General features: G+C 44.5%; 1 protein-coding gene across 6 annotated transcripts in view; it reads left to right on the top strand.

The window, feature by feature from the left end:
* The window catches only part of zeb2b (zinc finger E-box binding homeobox 2b), a 104,870-nt gene that overhangs the window by 11,545 nt on the left and 72,819 nt on the right, over positions 1–20,506 (top strand). For 2 of the 6 annotated variants that reach the window (XM_071465000.1, XM_071464999.1), the window contains exons 5-6: positions 1,407–1,554; positions 7,067–7,205. In XM_071465000.1, the coding sequence (XP_071321101.1) occupies positions 7,133–7,205 (73 nt within the window). In that variant the 5' untranslated portion in view covers positions 1,407–1,554; positions 7,067–7,132. Of the gene's footprint in view, positions 1–1,406; positions 1,555–5,586; positions 5,835–7,066; positions 7,206–20,506 lie in introns of those variants that run through there. The other 4 variants (XM_071465001.1, XM_071464998.1, XM_071465003.1 and 1 more) reach the window with 2 other exon arrangements.

The raw sequence follows: 20,506 nt of genomic DNA, 5'->3' as shown, positions 1-20,506 counted from the left end.
CCACAAACAAGCGCAGAGAGATGTGATCTAGGATACTATGGCTTCTCTGTCATGCATTCAAAACCTCTGAACACTACAATGACCGTTATTTTAATTAAAAACTTGCTTTCAGGGCTCAAGCACAAACGGTATGCTGAGGGTTTAACACTCGAGAGGCTGAGCTGCAGTCACTTGACAGCTGTTTTGAATTGTAGAAGTGAATTTTCAAAAATGTCCCTCCTCTTTTTTTGGTAGACCCACTTCATGGTCAGAGCAGCTTTGTTTGATTTTCTACATCACATGAAGTGGTTATAATTGTATTTACACCAACTCCCTCAGCTGAAGGCAGATTGTTAAATCTCACACACAACCTCTGCCGTTCTCTACACACTCTATTCTAATCAATCAAAGATAAATAAATACAACTTTTTATAGTTATTTAGCCATTTAACTCAACATCTACCAGACTAATTAGTGGAAAATAAATAGAGATATTCTTTTGGTCGGTTATAGTTGCATTTAATACAATGTTATCACTGTTGTAAAACCTGAATCATCACAATGATGTTTTTCACCCAAAAAGGATAAAAAATCTCCTCTTACTTCATGTCAAATGTCGAGCACATGCCTGATGCAGCTGCAGAGAAAAGCCCCCCCAGGCGACACATGAGGACAAGCTACTGTAGGACCACTGTGTGTTACTGTAGTTACTGCTCTGTGATGAGCTTATATTATTATAGCTGAGAATGGAGCAGGACGCTGAGTTAATGTTGGGACTGAGGCTCCATGTTTCTGTGTTCTTCAGACACGAGGGCAGATTTTCAGTCTTTGACCAGGAAACCTTCCCTTCACAGAGAACCGTCCGTCTGTCTTGTTGCTGAGGTTAAACCAACACATTCTGACATTTTATTAAAATCCACATATTTTTATATTCACATAACATGTTGATCAGATTCCTTTTACAGGGTCAATTCAGGGTACATGTGATAGTTATTGATAGGATTTAACAGAGAGCTGCTGTAAACCCATTATTCATTACTGTGGAGAGTTTAGGTTTCAGATGATTTTCTTACCTGATCAGAATAAAACTCTGGAGAAAAGCTGAATTGTTATTTGACTTGGAAACGTGTCAGATGTGTTTGTGCCAACAATAAAAGGATTAACTGTTGGCACCAAACTTCAGCAATCAGCAGCTTCAAGCCAAACACATCAGTGCTAGCATCATATAACATGTAGCCACATCAGCTGAGCTCTGTGTTACTCTGACCTTTGACCTCCTCACTGTTGGTTATGTGTAATGTGGACAGGAGCTTAATAATCTACAGTTACAGTTGAGATAAATTTGTCTGGGTAGAAAATGTAAATCCTTTTTAAAATGATGACCCTTCTCTCCCTTTTTTTCCTTCATGATGCATCATCATCATCAGCAGCAGCAGTGAAACTCTAATCGACAAAGTGAGACACATGAAAAATGGAAAAATTTCATCCATCAATGATCCTAGAAAATCCTCATGGAAGTGTCCTCGACGAAAACCTGCAGCAGGAGGAGGCATGCAGCCTTCACCACATCCACAAGTAAACTCACACACACCTGTGCTTCATAGAAAGAGAAAAAAAACTGATCGTCTTCATGAAACAGCCTTTTATTTTCCCCAAGCAAGGCCTTAGAATTAATTAAACAGTCCTGAATTCTGCGTCACAAGTCATTCAGCACAAATTATCACGGTGATTATTCCTCGTATTGTAACAGGTTTAGGTTGAGCTGCTGAGTGTTGTTTTTTTTTTTTTTCTTGAGAGCTGGACTGGGCTTAGATTCATCACTGGATGCACCACAGTGTCATGTGACTCTCACAGATCTAAATTAGGCCAATAATCAGGGACGCCTGGCGGCTGAGTTGTTGAATGCACAACATGTACATGCAACTGTGTTTCAGTCCCGAGGCATGTTCTGCTGTGGCATCCCTCTGTCCCACTGTGTCTCCTCTTTTTTTATTGTATACCAGGAATGGCTGCAAAAAAATCATTGTATAAAAACATTAACTGTAGCAAATAAGACCCTGCTCTTATTATTGTGATCCTTGCTTTAAGCATCACATATCAGATGGTCATTGATGTCGTCTGCCGACGTGAGTTCAGCTGCGATCTGATTTTTCCCTGCAGTGAAACCTGCTGCTAGTCCAGGTTTTAGTTTTCAGTGGACACTTTTAGTGTCTCATGGTGATCTACGGTCTGTTTGACTTGAAGAGAAACCTGCAGGAAACAGCACAATTCTGCTGTTGTTTTACCTGCAAATTGTACAATTTGACAAATTTACCTTAGGAAAGAACATAAGTCAAGCCTTTTCAAAGGGATATTGTCATGCTGCAGTGACCTCTGACCTCCTTACTTTGGTTGCTTGTTATGTTGATCTTGTAATTAAAGCTTGTACATAATCAAGAACATGCTCGGACGAATGACTGCAGTGAAAAAGGATTTTATTATTCTGAGATCCACAACTGTGAAACGGTGATCTTTACAGGCTGCTGAGACATTCAGTCATGTAACAGCAGCTGACAGAGTACATACAATATAGTGGTGTGTGTAACTCGACTACTCTATTGAACGTACAAACAGAAGTGGTAATTAGACTGACAGACTCTGTAAATCCTGCGAAACATTCCTACAGCCCCACTGCACCACTGCGTTTATGTGTTTGTGCTGTCAAAAAACTGAAAGTGGGCCTCCCCTCACACACACACACACTGAGGCAGAGAGAGGGAGAGAAAATTAGGATTATAATCTTGGTAATCAGCAGTCACGCCTGAGGCAGACAGCTGCAGAACTGCACAGCTCCAATTTAGGTGTTGGACATTAAAAACCATTGAACCCAAGTGAATTTCTACTTATTGATTTTTCTGGGGCAACATTTCAACTTCAGAAAATAAGCCACAGCGGATAATGTGCTGCAAATTTTTATTTAGAGAAAAAAATACAGAGGAGAGATCAACACTGAACAGTACAGTTAAAAATCACCACCATGCATCAGAAATTCTTTGTAAATAATTACAAATCTGCCTTTTTAATTTGATGATCCACCTCAAAGCCTCAATAACAGTTCTGCAAAGCATGAAAAAATCGTTTTTCCTAGTAACTCACTAAATCACATTGACAACAGGCACAACAAAATATTTGCATTTTTAATGTGAAATTAACAATCAAAAAAATCAACCAAAAATTATGAATCCATGCACAAGTGGTTTCTGGTCCCCTCTCCCCTCATTTAAATAAATATATTCATTAAGCACAAGGTCCCCCTATAGGTCACACACCGACTGTAATCTGTTTTCACGGTGAATATGTGGCCCCACGTCGCAGAGCCTGTGTGCGTAAAAAAGGCGAGAGGTGCCACTCCAGGCTGGAATGGATGAATGGGACACAGAGCTGGAGCTACGGTTCAAGAGTGTGTGTGTGTGTGTGTGTGTGTGTGTGTGTGTGTGTGTGTGTGTGTGTGTGTGCGTGCGTGCGTGCGTGTGTGTGTGCGTGTGCGCGCATGAGAGAGAGAAATAGTGTGTGCAAGGCAGAGAGAGAGAGAGAGAGAGAGAGAGAGAGAGAGGGAGCTGGACTGCTTCGTTTACATGCAAGCACCGTGGCAGTAAATTACGCATGACAATAATTCACCCAGGACCGGGTCCACTTTCGACCCGAGAAAAACGGGAGGCAAAACGGCTTCACCCCGATCGGTTTTACCCACCTCCGCCCCCCACCTCCTTGTTGTTGGATAAGAAGAATTTAATAATGGCGACGTTTCATGATGGAGTTGATTTAAAATACTAAAGAGCATCAGGTAAACTTACCAAAAAACTCTGTTTGGCATTTGAGTCCCTGGCAGAGTCCTGTGGTCCACGCATCCATGCAGACAGAGGCAAAGGTTGAAGGAGGTATTTGTAATAATAATAATAATAATAATACAAGTGAGAAAAGTCAGAAAACAGCAGAGTAATAAGTGCAGAAATATAAAATTCCTACCAGAAGTTAAGACCCTGTTGATGGGTGATTTCTTTTTGCATTTGATTGTTTGTTTTTTTTTTTTTTTAGGATGGGGGGTGGAGGGGGGCATCAACCAGTTCAGCCCCTTGATTGATGATTTAATTAGCCATACAGTGGCGAACTGCAGGAGGACAGGACACAAAATAATACTTTATTTACATAACCAATCACGGCGCTGCAAAGGTGGAGCTTCCTCTCTCTCTCTCTCCCTCTCTCTCCCTCTCTCTCTCTCTCTCTCTCTCTCTCTCTCTGTTGCAAGTCGGACGAGGCTGAGATGGTTGACTTCTGTAATAAATGCACGATTCATCCTGTTAAGTGGCGTCCAGGACGAAAAATCACTCTAATACTGCTGGAATATTCCTGTGATATTCTTATAATGCTCCTGCAGGGACGCGCAGTGCGTCTGCGGCTCTCTGTAGTGACTTTACAGCCACTTTATTGTACTTTATGGGATTTTTCAGCTCCTTTAGTATCATCAGAACATTCCCACTGAGGCTGCAGTCCTCTCTGTCACTGCTGGGCTGTCGTCTGTGCAGCCATAGTTGTATAACATCACAAATTTATTTTGGATTCACTTTTGATTCGTTTTCGTTAGGGGGTGCAATTGGAAAATGCAAATAACGGAGGCAAAAATTACAAAATGATGAGTTTACATGGATTTACACACAAACCTGCGGACACACTGATGCTGCAGGTACATCACAGACAACCACTATTTACTGTTCCGCTGCAAAATAAATCCACCGCAAGTCATTTACCCACTTTTTAACCTTTACAAACAATTTTTTTCTCCCACAATCCGGACACAAATTCTGCTAAAGTCGCTGAGAAACTCCACTTGTTTCCAAACGTGTTCAGCCTCCTACAATCATTTTCTAAAAACGGGTTTAATTATAATAAAGCGAATGGAGCCTCTGACATGTCGGAAATTATGCTCAATATAACAAAACGTTTATTCATCAGCATTTGCAAATGTCACCACGCTTGACAGAGCTTTTAGCAAAAAGAATCATGTTTTCCACTAAATGAGGGACATTTTTTACAGCGTAGATAAAAGCCGAACATCCCCAAACCTTTTGCAGTCGCAGCCAATTACAATAACGAAGAATATGTGGAATTGCCTCCCCACCCCAGCTCCTGCATGCTGCCGCATCAGCCCTGCCGTTTCTGCAAATTAAACGGAGTGGAAATAGAAATTAAAAAAAAGAATCCTTACATGATTGCGGCCGGCGTGGACGCGCTCCAAGTTTCTCCCCCTTCCACACACACACACACACACACACACGAAGAAAGAGAAAACACACTGTCGCCTGTTCTTTGCTCCGCGTCGAAGCCCGACATAGTTGGTTTCACTCAAAAAGAGAAGAGATGGAGAAAGAGAGAGGAGAGTGAGGGAAAGAAAAGAGGAGGAAGAGGGGGAGAAAGGAGAGAGGGAGGAAAAAAAACTTCACGTTCAACCCAGAAGATGCTCACGTTTGGCTCTCCTCAATTATCCCCTCCCGTGAAGATAGGTGGCGTGCGTTTCAGGGGGCTTCTCCTCTGTGTTACACGGCAAAGAAAAGGAGGTGGAAAGAAAAAAAATGTCATTAGAAGAGGCGTAACACGTCAGTCCCTACCCAGGTTTGTTTCCTGGAGTGGGTGTAAGACATCAGTTGTAAACCTGCCCTAGCAGGAATAGCGGTCCCTCCCTCCTCCCAACTATTTCTAAGGCTTTATTTCTAAGGCTTTATTATCACCGGTGGAAAAGGATCCGCTCACCGACGCGCTCCGGTATCATCCCTCCTCGCAACTCTTATCCACAAGACACCTCTTTCCTCTCCTAAAAGCAGGTATGTGCCTCCTCTCTTTTTATTTATTGCCTTTTTTCGGAGAAAGGTTGGATAATAAACTTCCGTGCGCCCGCGACAGAGTTGGAGCTCAACTTTGCCTCACCTGCGCAGGTGGAAATAGGTGCGTTTGTTTTGATTTTCCCCCCTTTTTTACCTCCGTGATGTAGAGGCGTCCTGCGGGCTCCTGACAGCCGGGGAAATGTGCTCTTTGCGGGGCGTTTTGGCGCTGCACAACACCGCTATCCTTTGGAGGAAAAAGGCGATATGCATCCCGTTTTCCCTCTGAGTCCCTTCAGCCTGTATTATATTAGTGTCTGCTTGTATCATTCAGCTAAACGCTCAACTGTCCACAACAAACAAAACCTCTTGTCAATATTCACTTCTCCTAATAACGGTGTTTGCGCTGATAAATTAGCTGTGGAGCCGAACATCCCACACAGCAGGTTCGAGTCTTATCGCTTTTGTTTATGCGCCATTTGTGCCTTAAAGATTTTTCTTATAGTGCGGAGTCAGTTGGCACATTTGAACAATTATTTCCCATCTGCTATTTATTAACTGTTTGGATTTAGTTTGTTAAAGCTTGAAGTGAAATTTTCTCAGGCGAACCCAAGTGTTTATTGAAGTTATAAGACTTTTAATCAGACCACACAGTGCAGGCTTATTCCAGGCTGAGACTCATTCTCGCTCTCGCCGTCTCTAACGTGTAAGATCTGGATTTGACCCTAAAATCTGACACAAATTTGATTTATTAACCTGTTTCGCCTCCTGTGCCAAACCCGGGCTGAAAGCGCAAAACGTGAGCAGATCCTGTCAGTTTTAATGAAAATAAGTGAAAAGATTATTTCCTTTAAAAGTGAAGAAAAATACAAACCGGATTGTGAAACTTTTCTGAATGAAATAACAATAGAGTGTCAGGTTTTCGCTGCTGTTCTCGTTGGTGAAATGAATAGTGGTTTTTCTAATAAGAGAAATTCTAATTCCCTTCCTCCTCCTGCTGTTTGCTTTGCTGTTAATGCCACTAAGCTGACAGCCGATCAGCTGAAAATCAAAATTAGATGGACACGGATCCCCTCGCCGCTCCTTCTCATACTTTCACCCACGGCTCTTTTTTCTTTTTTACAATCCGTCCCTCCATCCAAGTTACATTTGCAGTTTCTTGTCCGCGTCCGGCGCAAGTGGATCTCCATGCTAATTCCCACATTGTTGGTGCTGCTGTGTGTGTTTCCCGTCAGATATCAGGCTGAAATCAAGGAATCGAGTCCATGCGAGCTGCCATCTGATCCCACACACACTTATCAATGAAGCAAGAGATCATGGCGGATGGCCCCAGGTGTAAGAGGCGAAAACAAGCCAACCCGAGACGGAAAAACGGTAAGAAAATCACGGGGGAGACAAACCAAGCAGTCGGGGGAGGGGATGTCTTTGGATGCAAGCCTGGTTTGACGGTTTCCACTGCGGTTCGGGGATGTGTGAAGGTCCGCGGCTGGTGCGCATATCTGTCTTCCCTTTACGCGGGGATAAAGGACCGTTATCCGGGGAGAAACTGTGCGTAAATGCGTCCGTGTTGCAGCCCCACTCGAGCCCTTGGAATCTTAAAAAATAGCGGGTTTTAAAATCTGTATTTTCAGGGGATTATTTCCAGAAGGTTGTGAGGAGGTTAGTTGGAAACTTGTGGATGTTGGAAAGTTGGAGTGTAGCGGTGCCGGCTGCTTTCTCGCCGGGACAAACCCCGCCATGGGGGACTGTGCAGCGGTCACTCAGAGCATCGGTGGCTGGAGCAGACTCACGCTGCTCGGTGTAAAAGTCCAATCCTGTGACTTGAGTTTTGATTTGCTTGAATCCACGCACTGGCATGCGTTAGCCGTGCTGTTTTTCTCTTTACACAGGCCTTTACATCTCCTCTGTGAGGCACATTTTCAAGTAATTTACCCCCACATTGTCGCTGCTTTCCGGGACAAGCTGAGTGGGAAAATTATTCACAGGAGATGGCAGTTGGTTGTTGGCTCAATTTGCAAACCTGTGCGTTTTTGTTTACCTTCATCACTAAGTTTATTTGAGTGGAGTAATCATATATAAATAGGATGACATGTCCGATAAATGCTGGACATTAATTGGGTCTGGGCTGGAGTGCTGGAGGTGGAGATTTGTTGGTTTTCTTTCCCCATTTGACTGCACACTTTCCCACAAGAGGCAAATCTGCAGTGACATTTCCTGGCCCCGTTATTCCTGATTATTCCATATAGGCTCCAAACACACTGAGCGAACTGAAGCAGTGTGTGTGTAAAACATCGAGGCTGTGATTCAGCTGTTCAGACGAGGCTTTTATTTGCTTTCTCCACAACAGTTTTTTAATCTCTGCCCCCACAGGTTATTTATCTAGATCAGATTTCATTTATTGATTTCACACAATCAATAGCAGACAAGCATTTTGTTCCACATTAAATAGCACAAGAGCACAACAGTGGAGCTGGAGATTTCCAATATATATAAATGTACATTTGCAGTCTTCATACTTTAAAGAAAAAGAGAATAATAAGACACATTTCGAGAGATGACAGCCTGTTTAGCCCTGGCCACCTGTTTTGTAAAGGGGGAGTGAGAGGGAGAAAACCAGTCTTGGCTTTTGTACCAAATGTAGCATTTGATAAAATAATATTAGCAAAGCAAATATAATTTTCACACCCTTCAACCTGACAAGAGACGGCGAGCTTTGGCAGAGTGTGTAAAGAATATTTATATCTCCTATAAAAATGTAGTGTCTCTTTCATACAGGACAACGCACATTTAAACAAAATGGATTTAATATCATTCAAGTTTTAAAATGTGAAATGTGAATCCCCCCCTTTTTTTTTTCTTTCTTCCATAACAACTAGCTCTGTCTGATGACCCCCCCCTCCCCTGCCACCCCCACGCCGCCCCTCCCCTCCTCACCCCCAATCCTCCCCCCTGGGAATGCAGAGGCTTATTGAGGCTTGGCCACTCTCGGTCTGTGTCTCTCTGCCTGTCTCTCTGTCCTCTTCCTGCCTGGCTCTGTGGAGGGATGGTAGGGCAGGGCGAAGCGTGTGACAGCCGGCAGGACAGACTCTGACTCCTCCAGCAGTAACTAACAAAACGCCTTGAATGCACCAGGAAAAAAAAAATGCATCGCGTACAGACACACACACACACACACACACACACACAGGGGTTTTTCTAAATTTTTTTCCAGATGGAGGCGGTTGCACCAAGTCTTTCTTCCCTTAACTAACAAATCAGATGAATATACACAAATCTGTAACATGTACAATTACAGCTAATTTCACTGAGTGGCTTTTAGAGGTGGTGGTGTGTAAGCGAGCATGTTTAGATGTAAATTATAATCTGCTTGCCACCTGTCATTATTTTTTGTTTAAAAATGCTACATCTTTTGCATCTGGTTTAGTTTTTCTGTTTTAATTAAGCAGCCGAGCCGTTTAAAATTTGCCCTGATATATTTTTCTTACGCTGCATCCTCACAGATAGAATAACTGGAATTCTTGGGATTATTTTTCTGCTGGTAAAAAATGGATGGGGCATTTCAGCATTTGTGCCAATTAGTATTAATGAGGCATTTTGCTCACTAAGTTGTCTAACCAATGACATTCTCATCCAGATGACTGTTGGCCTTCAGGGTTGGAGGTGCTACTGTAGCTTTACTCACTCACTGCCCAGTCTGTCATGTGGTATTTAACCACAGTTCATGACTTATCCCCTCCTCATCCAGAGCCCCTGCACGCCGCTGTGAAGCCTCTGTCTTACAGCTGATAGACTGAAATGGCAGCAATATTTAAAAGCAACAAAACCTGAGAAATTACATTTTTTTTATCACCCTGCTCCCCGCTGTTAAACCGCTCCAAAAAAACCCTTCTCCTCTCCTGGTGTGAAACTTGATCTCGGCAGCGTGAAGTGTTTGAGAGTTTGGCCCTCGCCAGGTGTTGCTTGTCACATCCAGCTGTGAGCGCCCAACAGAAAAGCACTCGCACACCTGTCCTTATTTTGATATTGCTCAACCAGCACAAGCATCACAAACATGCCTCTTTAGAAAAAAAAATCTTTCGGCTTTGTTCATCGTGTTGTTTTCGATTTGGATGTCACACAGGCTCTTTGCATCGAACTGTGGCAGCTTTTGTCTGAGGAGAAGATGAAAGAGGAAATACAGATGTTGCATTATTTTTCTCAGGGTGTTTCCTGTAAACGTTAGATTCTGCGTCACCCAGTTTTTGAACCTTTTTTGATTTTTCTCCATATCCCAGATGACGTTTCGATGTCAGGACATACCCTCGGAAATGCACTGATTACATAATCTGAAGCAGCAGCAGCAGAGGAAGACGCAGAAAGACGAGGCCAGTCTCCCCCTCTCTCTGCGTCTCTCTCTGGCTGCTGGAGTTTGATATAATAGTCTGAATGTGGTTATTAAGGCTATCACAGATTCATGCTTAAGGTGGAGGAAAAAGAGGGAAAGTGCGTGTGTGTTGGAGGGGGGTAGCCTTGCTTTCAGACCCAGACAATGGCAGATTTCTGCCAGTCTAAACAATTTGTCCATCTCTATTATTCCTCTGTGTTTTTAAAGTTGTGTTCGCAGCTCCCGCAGTAGAGAATGGGGGGGGGGGGGGGACAAGGTGCTCCCTTTCTTCCTCTTCTTTTTTGCCTTCTTCTCTCACCCCCCCTCCTCTTTCCTCCCATGTCCCATCCACCAACCTCCCTCCTCCTCCTCCTTCCTCTCACAGATTTTCCCTCCTCAAGGTAGGGGCAGTTTTTTGCCATCGTCACTGAGGAAGAGGGAAGGGGGGGGGGGGGGCAAGAGGAAAAAAAGGGGGAGGAGGAGGGCAGGTTTCGCAGGGCGCTCGCGGACAATTGATTGTCAGTGGTAATGTGTTTCATTTACATGTTTATACCGTCAATAGTGGCAGGGGGTTGTCCACCGCGCCATTCACTGCTGCCATTCCCATACGGGTTGGCAATTGTGTGGAGCAGCCAAAGCGGACACCTTACACTCCTGATGGATTTTTTTTTTCTGTAGGAAGATGCAGAGAAAAGTGTTCTGCAGTGCATTCATGTTGAGGGAAATAAGGGATTATTTTGTTTAAGCAAGTGAAATAATTACTGTGAGATATTACAGGGGCCGGCAGGAAGCAGTCTGCAGCAGGGGGGCCTGTTGTGCTCAGAGTGTCGTGGTGTACAGACCCGCAGATAGCCGGGGATGCTTCTTCCTGGAGTATTTTTATAACGTCGGCCTTGTGGTTGAATCAAAATAGACACATTCCAATTACCCCATGTAAAATGACTAGCAGGTTTCCCTCAATGCAGGCTAATAAGGAGGCATATTTGTCCTGTCACAACTACACATTGCACTTTGGCGTGCTGCGTGAGGCCTTATTATTTTCCGGAGCGTACGGTAGCTTTTTGCATCACTTGATTTTTTTTTTTTTTTTGTGTACTCCCTCTCCCTCGCTGCAGTCGTCACGAGCTAAATATATCCATCTGCTCAAAGTGTGTGAGTCAAGTGTATATAGCCAAGCACATAAAAATGAATGGACTTCCCTTACGAGATCATTGTGATTTCGAGCGTGGCGTCGGTATATAGGAGCAAAAGGATGTTTCCTTTGGGTAACGGTGTCAGTTCTGAAAGGAAACATTTTTTCACAGGATCAGTTTGTCAAAGGGCCAGGAGTATTTGCAGTGATTGTAATTCACATGATTTTATTTTATTTTATTGTGTGTGTGTGTGTCACAGTGAGGCAGAGATACAGTCATCGCAGCGTGATATCTTCGGCTTTCAAGCTGATGTTATTCAACAAATCCTCTAATATGTGCTTTCCACAAGGAATTAAATCAGGAATGTAGCTGAGCAACAGCATTTCCACACACACAACAGCAACACACACAAGCTCAGTTTTTTTCACACTTTGATAAGGCAGATAAAAGCAAATAGCATGGCTTGTGGCTGTACACCCCCCAACACACACACACACACACACACACTAAAAAAAAAAAAAAAAAAAAAAAAGGAAACTAATGATCATCTCAACTCCATCCTGGACACTGGACAGAAAACTTTCATCCCTCCCTCCTCCTCTTCCCAAAAAATAGCCAAAAAACATTTTGACACATTTTCTCCTTTTTTTTTTCACAATTGCCTTTTTTTTTTCATTCTTCCTTCTTCGACCGCCCTGCTTGTGTGAAGATATTTTTCGCCTGGCGGCCAGAGAACACACACTTGCAGAGGCACCGCGAGCCCGGACCCCTGACACCGCGGGTCTTTGGAATGCCTTAGGTACGATTTCACTTTCGCTCACATCAATGCTGACCTGAATGCCTTTCATATCTGATCCGCCGTGTCTCTCCTGGTAAACATCCCCCGGGGGGAGAACAAAGAAAGGAGCTCCTCTTCTTCTTCTTCTCCCTCTTAATCACAATTCAGCCCCTTTCGCCGCCAGCAGCAGGGCTACACATTTGCATTCAGCATCAGAAAAGGGCCTGAGATGAAAAGGGGGGTGAAAAAAATGAGAGCAAGAGAGGAGAGGAGGAAAAAAAGAAGAAGAGGAAGGGAAAAAATAGGGAGAGAGGCAGAAAGGGGTGGGTGGATGGTGGAGAGAAATAACTAGGGTGTTTGTGGTTGTTTGTTGGTCGTCCCCTGGTTACAAGCCTTTTATAGCCTCCCTACTCTAGCAGGGACCCGGGCCCCTCCTGACAGACAGATAGTGTTACGAGATGGCATGCCCACACTATTCGTGGCCAGTCACACTTAAGAAGAAGAAAAAATCCTGGCTGCGACTGATTGGATTGTGCTTAGATAAGGCGATAAGGGTCAGGAGCAGGTGTCTCAACGATGCACTTAAATTTTTTTTTTCCTGATCTGTTTAACAAAACTAAAACTTCTTAGTATCTTTGAAAAAAAGATTAATTTTAAAGTCCACTTCTGTGGGTTTTTTTTTTTTTTTTTGTGGTCGTCCGAGCAGGTGTGGTCAAAATGTGCCTTTCCCATTTAAACACAGGAAAAAAAAACTTTACATGCATCGTGTCCACTAATGTAAACATGCACAATGCAGTTTATCTGTTGATTAATCCGTGATTAGCAGGATATCTTTATCATCCGATTCCCAGGCTGGATGTATGCAAATCTTAAGCAAAGATGGGGAGCCGGGAGGGAGGGGGTGCCACAACTCTTTAAATGGCATCATGTGATATGGATTCCAGTTTTTCTTTCTTCTCTTTCTTCTCCTCACCCAGAACTTTTTTTTCTTTTTGGTTAAGAAGAAGGATTATCGGTACACCTTCCCTCCCTCCTCCTCCTGGCCAAGCTGCGCAGGATTTAGGCAGATTTACTTCAGCAAACACCTTTGGACACTGGGAGAAAGTAGGAGTCTGTTTGCAAAAGGGGCCTTTTGTTCCGAGAGGTTCTGGATAATGCCTTACCAGGCAGCCATGATATTAACCCGTGCTTTGGAGGAATGGGGGGGTGCTGGTGTTGGGGGCGTTAACTCTTTGCTGTTCATGCGTTCCCTCAGCATGTTCTCTGACCGTCCCTCCATCTCTTCCCTTTTAGCAGTTGCCGCCTGTGCTTTTAGTCACGAAAAATTCTTGTGATGTTTTTTTCTTTTTTTTGTGATGGGACATATTGGGTTTGTTAAAGCAGAGCTGCAGAAGTTGCAGTGTATTTGGGGAGATGCACACTCACACACACAAAAACACACACACACAGAGCAACTGCCACTGCCAAGAACGATGAAAGCGAGAGCGGTGGCTGGGATCCGTTGCCTGACTAACACCGAGGCATGAATCAGCCAATAGCGAGCCAACTCTGCCCCTGTGACTTCCCTTTATGTTTAAACGGCAATAATGATGTATCGTCCAAAACAATGTGGTGACACAGGCGGCACCATGGCATTCCCCGCATGCTTTTGGCCTTAATCTTTTGCATTTTGTTTACGCATCATAAAAAGAAGGCTCTTCACATGTAAGCAAGTCCCAGTTTTTACTGCATGGCAGCTGAACTGTTGCTGAACTTCTGCTTCTCCCCCACAAGGAATTGCCTCAAAAAAAAAACGGGTTATTCTCGCCTTTTAGTCATTTTGAAACTAAAGCGAGTGCACTGATATATCTACTTTGGAGATATTAAAGTTGTGAGTTAAATTGTGTTAATTTGGGCTGTAGCTTGTGTCTGTTGCTGCATCATATGAGCTGAGGGCTGCCTTAGTGGCTCGGCGGTTGTCAGAAGTCTGGGTCACTCAGACATCGACAGCTGAGGACGGTGTGAAGGAAGCAGTGATGGAGAGTGATGGAGCAAAGGTGACAGACTTAAAGGTGTCTCTGGCGGCGGCGTTCTGCCTGTCGAGCTCTGACCCACCTTCATTTTCTTGTTCTCAGGATTTGACAGGTCGGATCAGCCCCCCCCCCTTTATGTTGATGTGTGCCTGTTGTGCGACACGCTGCTCTAAGTAAAGTTGCAATGCAGTCAGATGTCTTTCTCCTGCTTCCCTGACTTTATTTCATGCCTTTTTGCTTGTTTTCTCTCTCTCTTTTTTTTTTTTTTGTTCTCTGAGCATCTTCGTCTCATCCCTTTGTTTTCTCTGTTTTCTCCTTTCACTCCTTGTGATTTTGACAAAAAGCAAACACAGAAATTGAAACTTCAGTGGTCCGGCAAATAATTGCATGCATTTGGACTTTTCATTTACGTGTGTACACTCTTTACCCTAAGCCGGCATGTTTTATGCATTGCGTAGGAGGAAAATGCATTTTGAAATATCATGCCTCATTTGAGTCTTTCTCAAGTGAAAATGCAAAGTCTTTATTTGGCCCATCCGTTCCATCTCGTCCTGCTGTTTGCACTTATTCAGTTGTTGCGCCGCGTCTCGCCTGTGATTTTCGACATTTTCCACGCAGCGACTTTTTCCCATTTGCGAGGGAGTCTGGGCGAGACAGACGACAGGTTGCTGAGCAGGTGTAAACTAACATTTAGATTTCATAATTAAATGGCAGGGGGGCAAACAACAACTTCTAAAACACTTTTCTTTTGCCTAACAATGGTATATGTGTGCATGTGTGTCTTTGTCTGGATGCACAGGAGGAGTTTGGATGGCAACTGTTCCACCAAATTAAATGTAGTTTGTCATGTAGCTTCAAGCCAAGCATACCTTGCAGATTTGCCTCTTGCAGTGTGCAGATTTGCTGTGGTACGAAGGATATTTTCATAATTTTACTGGTTTTAGTTTGGGTTGGGAGGCATTTATGTTTGTGTAAAATGTTGCACCTTTTTTCTGTGTATCGCATGTTACTTGTCATGTTCTGTGCAGTTCAGAAAATTCAGTAACATTGATCATAACAAGGAGGGATCTGTCAAATCAAATCTATTTTTGAAGTGCTTTTAACAAACAGGGTTGTGTCTTAATAGCACAGCAAAGGAACAAATACAGAGTAAATCAAAAGAACAAACACATCACAGCTGGTTCGAGCTTGTGTGTGAATGTTTTCCTGCTCTGTGTGTGTGTGTGTGTGTGTGTGTGTGTGTGTGTACGTGTGTGTGTGTGACTTATCACTGCTGTCAGCCGTAAAGCAGGGCACAGCTTCATGGCGTTTCTGAGGAAAAGGAGAAAAAAAGTAATCACCTCAATTGCCCATTAAAATGATTTTTCCTTTTTTTTTTTTTTTTTTGCGGGAGCTGCTTCAGAGATGACACCTTTGTGCAAACAAGTGTTGAAAGCAGCCTCCAGTTTTCTGCTCTGATGTCGGCACCGCTGATCTGCAAGCGACGCTCGCTGCCACATGTGCTCACACACACGCGCACGCGCGCGGGCATTTAGGGAAACACACACACTCTTTGATGTATGTTTGATTGTCGGGTGGAAGAGCTCTTCTGGCAAGGTCACAGCGGCGTGGAACAATCAATAACAGATCACCAGATTAAGGCATGATGACATCTGGAAATCTGGGCCTTTTCCACGTACAGCTCCACACATTTTGCAGCACACCGTCCTACCTTTAACTCAGGATCATAGAATATGCTATTTGATCAGGGCTCGCTTTCTTACTGTACTTCATTATTCAGAAGGTGTCCTGCTTCTCTGCTACCTAAGTGCAACTCTCCCCTATCGTTACCCTTTTTTTTTTTTTTTTTGTTAACGAGGACATGTCTGCTTTCGTTTGTGCTCCGGTTTCCCCCCGTCTCGTGTGGGAGTAAATTCAGATGTGTTATCTCAGTTTAATTGCAGCCGATTGCCAAGCGAGATTAGGACGAAATTAGGTCATTTTGCGGTTGCACAAATTTCACTCACTTCCACGCTTTCATCTCAGCGTTGATCAAGCACCTTCTTAACCGGAGGTTGCAAAGAAAAGAGGAAATGGTCAGAAATTACACTCTGGCCTTCTTGTTATTCAAACATACATTTAACCTTTGGCAAGAGTGAGTCAAGGACAGACACATGGAGGGGGGGGCACATCTTCCCCTGTAAATGTGATCCGTGGTGCAGTCAGTGGACATGTGTGGCAAAGTCGGCCCTGTTAAAAACTCTGAGAGGTGAATTCACGTGTTAATGGGTTGTGACTGGAGAGGGAGCCCCCTCCCCTGAACGCCTCGTGTCCCGTCGCTGTCAAACGCGAATGTCAAACAAACACCTCCTCAGGTAGCGGGGGGATAATCACACCGACAGGCCTGTCCTCAGCCTTTCTGACGTGCAGGGCGAACGGGGGCTGAGGCTGGAGCGGAGATGAGCTTCCTGTGGTTTCAGGCTGCAGTTTGGGTCTGGGTTTTGGGGCGAGGTGGTCAACGAGGAGGTCAAGGATTTAGGAGATGTGTGTTTAATACATGACAGTAAGTGAAACATTGTGACGCCTGGAGGTTGGAAGTCGACAGGGGCGGGCTTTCTGTGGATGTGGTTGTAGTTTTGGTTTGGGTCACATTGCAATCCAGGATTTGGTTTGGGTTTGGGAAAGGCACTGAAGCAGGATTTTGGGGATAGATGCTATATGATTATTATCATCATCTACTTTTTAAACTCGTGATGAAGTGATAAAACTGAGGTTTGTGTGGTTGTGGCTGTAATTTGCTATTGATGCCTTACGTTTTGGCCTAAAGATGACTGATGGGACCTAAGTTATGGCTGAATTTGGTTATGACTGCCGCTCAAGCTGGATTGCTGGAACAGAGTCCTGGCTGCAGAGGGTAGGACGGGTATTTCCTGCCCTAGAAGCCTTGTGGGAGACGGCTATGATTGGGTCAGATATAGAGAGTCAGACTCAGACTTGGCCCCTGTGACTCATCCTGAGGCACAGCCCGGTCTTTGGTCAGGTCAAGGCTTTGTGACTTGCGGGCCTGAGGTTGTTTTTTTACATCTCTGAGGTTTTAAATGTTTAGTGTGTTCTTAGTGATTTTTGTTGTGGCCTCTCAAACTTCTCTAGGGAGTGGTTATAAAGTCGAGGATGTGCCTCAGTTTCTTTTCAGTCTTTTTTTCTTGCATTTCTGTCTGTGTAAAATTTGTAGACTTGCAGTCTATGTCCTCATCAAGCCACTAGTAAGATGCCCAAAATGTAAACATGAATAACGAGGGATTAAGGAGGGAGTTGTTGTTAGATAAGCCAGAAACTGATGGTGACATATTTTTAAAAAATGTCAAATTTAGTTTGTTCTTTCTGCCTGTTTTTTCTGCCAGTCCATTCCCCCACCTCTAGTTCCATCCATCCCACCTACCAGTCAGTCATGTAACCAGTCAGCCCACTCTAATTACTTCTCCCCCACCCAAGGGAAGCTACTTCCTTATCGCCCGGCCGTCTTGCTCCGGCATTCCTGAGATAAATTCCCCACCACTTTGTTATTCTTACTACTTAGGGGTATTGGAATTAGCATGGCCATCAAAGCAGACCTTGTACTCTGCCTTTTTTCTCACAGACCCCCTTACGACCTTATCAGTGGTCATACATTACAGCCAGGCATGGGACGTGCCCACAGGCTGCAGAGGTGAATAACGGACAAAGGTATCGAGCTATGTGTCTGACATCAAAGACTCTGATGGATGATGAAGCGATGCAAATGTGCAGCTCACGGCCCTTTACTGTAGCCTGGCCTTTTTGGACATGCAGGTACTTCAGGGCTGCGTGATAACGGATTCATCAAACTGCACTGCAGTTCAGGTAGCTGTAGCGCACGTGTCCTTTCATACTCCGTGTTTGTATTCATCAAACACGGTGTATTAAAGGGCTCCCCGTGCTGCCAAAAAGCTGTCATTTTCACACCAAGTGAGTTTCACAACCTTTTAGCTCCTTCATACCTGTTAAAACCTCCACTTGGCAATTTCAAACACACACAAGCATCCCTTGGTAAATAATCAGAGCCCCATTCATCCCTGCAAACCCCACTTTTTTGCAGATGTGTGGGTTTGATCGAGACCGAGCCCTCGCTTCCTTCCTTCCTTCCGCTCCGCGCCGCATGTTTCCCAACATGGTTTATACCTCAACAGCAAGCAGACGCCGCCTTATAAACTGGCAATCACAGTATCCCTAATGTTATTACTTTTCATAATTAGTTACAGCAACACTCATTCCACGACTGGCGGAAAGGAGTATTCCTTAGTAATTAAGGTAATGAAATATTCATTTATGCTACCTTTTCAGCAGTCTCACAAATGAGCCAGCCATGCTTAATGTCCGCCCTGCCTCTGATTTTATTATGATGGCAGACTGGCACATCTGCAATTAGTACTCGCACTGACAGTTAGCGTTTTGTGCGGGGCGGTAAGCAGAGGGAGGTGAGGTGAAGCGGCAGAGAGTGGGTGCACCCTGGTGTGATTACACGCCCCCTCTGCCACCCCCCCAAACCCCACCTTTCTCCCCCAGCACCCTCCACTCCACTAACCTTGTCTTTTTTTGCCCTTTTTTTGTTACCTTTATCTCCTCCTCCCCCGCCGTCTCCTCCCCGAAGGAGAGGTTACCTTTTCCCAACGGTGCAAAATCGACTTGACATAACTGTTCATCAGTTTCAGTCCCTCTTCCACCACCCCACCCCCCCTTCCTCTCCCCACCTCACCCCGAGGTAGTTTGCATCAAATCAGGCCCAGTCAAGCTTCAAGTGGAAATTGGCAGGCCAGAACCTGACAGTGGAGGAGAGAAAGAGGGAGGGAGAAGGCAACCAAAAGCAGGCAAATCACAGCACTACAAGCCTGAACCTCATCCAAGATGGTGATCACAAGGTCAAGTTCTGGGGTTAAGTGCTAATAAGTCAGTTAAAATCAACCGTAATTGAACAGAAGGAGATACAGTTTGCTTTTTTTCCCAGGCAGACTGAATCATATTAGTGAGAATATAACTGATAGTTTAGGTTTTTCTTGCCCACCAACATCTGTGAATTCCTTGACCGTGTTTGCAATTTATAGGCCAAATCACAAACTGCCAAAAATTCCTACATGGTCTTTGATGCTCATCATCATAATCACTGTGAGGCTGACATGAGCACTTTTTTTCCCACTAAAAAATCCATGCAGCATTAGCGAGGAGCGAGGACGTGTACAGTTCTGTCTCCCTGAAGATTTTGGAGTCTGCTTCATATTTTTGTGAGCCTTTAATTTTTTAAAGAGGGCACTGGACAGTGCGGGGGGGGGGCAGGGTTACGAGTGGGCGTTTATGTACCATCTATGTGAAAATGGCTGACACCAGCAAACAGTCACACATGTTCACCAGGCAAGTGCACATCTGCACACACGGACGCTGACACACACAAACACATGACTTCACACAGACATATAATCACACATACACACATTTGCACACACACAGAAACACATAGCCATATAAATATATCACACACAGATGTACACATGCGCCACACACTCACACTCACGCTAATTGGCAGACAGACAGGTCGCAGCAGACGCAGATGTGCCGTTCCTTTCTCTTTTCTTTGTGTTTCTCCTGCTGAACCTCGCCGTGGCCCTCGGAGGGAAGCAGATAAGGACTTGTAATGAAACTTTTAGTGAATCTCGCTGCTCCAGTTCTGTCGCCGCCACGTCACAAAGCTCAAACCTCTGCCCCCCCCCCCCCCCCCCCCCCACCACCACCACCACCACCACCACCACCACCACCACCACCACCACTTCCCAACCTTTCCTCACAGCTGCTATATATTCTTATTAAGGTTGTGTGGGAGAGGTGAGTATTATTGCGTTTTTATTCATTTCCTTTTTCCCTCCTGACTGTCCACAAGTTTATATTTCAACTGTTTTTGACCCTTTAACATCCTCAGTCTCTTTTTTCCCCGTCACACCTTTTCTTGCCTTTATCTTTCCTTTCTCTGCTTGCATCATCTGCCTTCCCTCTTTTTACTTTTCTTCTCGACACTTTCTTTGCCACCTTCTTCTTTTTCTCTCCTGTCTTAATCTTTCTTTTCCCTCCCATCTCCCCTCACCCTCATATTTGCTCCCTTTTCCCCCCGTTTTATTCCTTCTCACCTCCCTCCCTCCCTGTCCTCAGCTATGCATGTGCTGTGATGGGCTGATGGCCGTTTCGACAGGGCAGCATTGAGGTAAAACGGTGTGACGGCAGAGTTTTGTTAAGCCGAGAACAAAGGCTCGGAGATGCCGGGCCAAGCCATTGTCCCGCGCCCATATTGGCCTTGCCACCGTTTTGCAGGATTTAATGCTCTGTTTACCTCCAGCCAATCACCAATAATA

This window comes from Trachinotus anak, unplaced genomic scaffold (genome assembly GCF_046630095.1).
Source record: "Trachinotus anak isolate AG129_WGS33_773 ecotype Australia unplaced genomic scaffold, CSIRO_AGI_Tana_v1 ptg000026l, whole genome shotgun sequence".
Lineage (NCBI taxonomy): Eukaryota > Metazoa > Chordata > Actinopteri > Carangiformes > Carangidae > Trachinotus > Trachinotus anak.
This window is presented reverse-complemented; position numbering and strand designations above follow the sequence as displayed.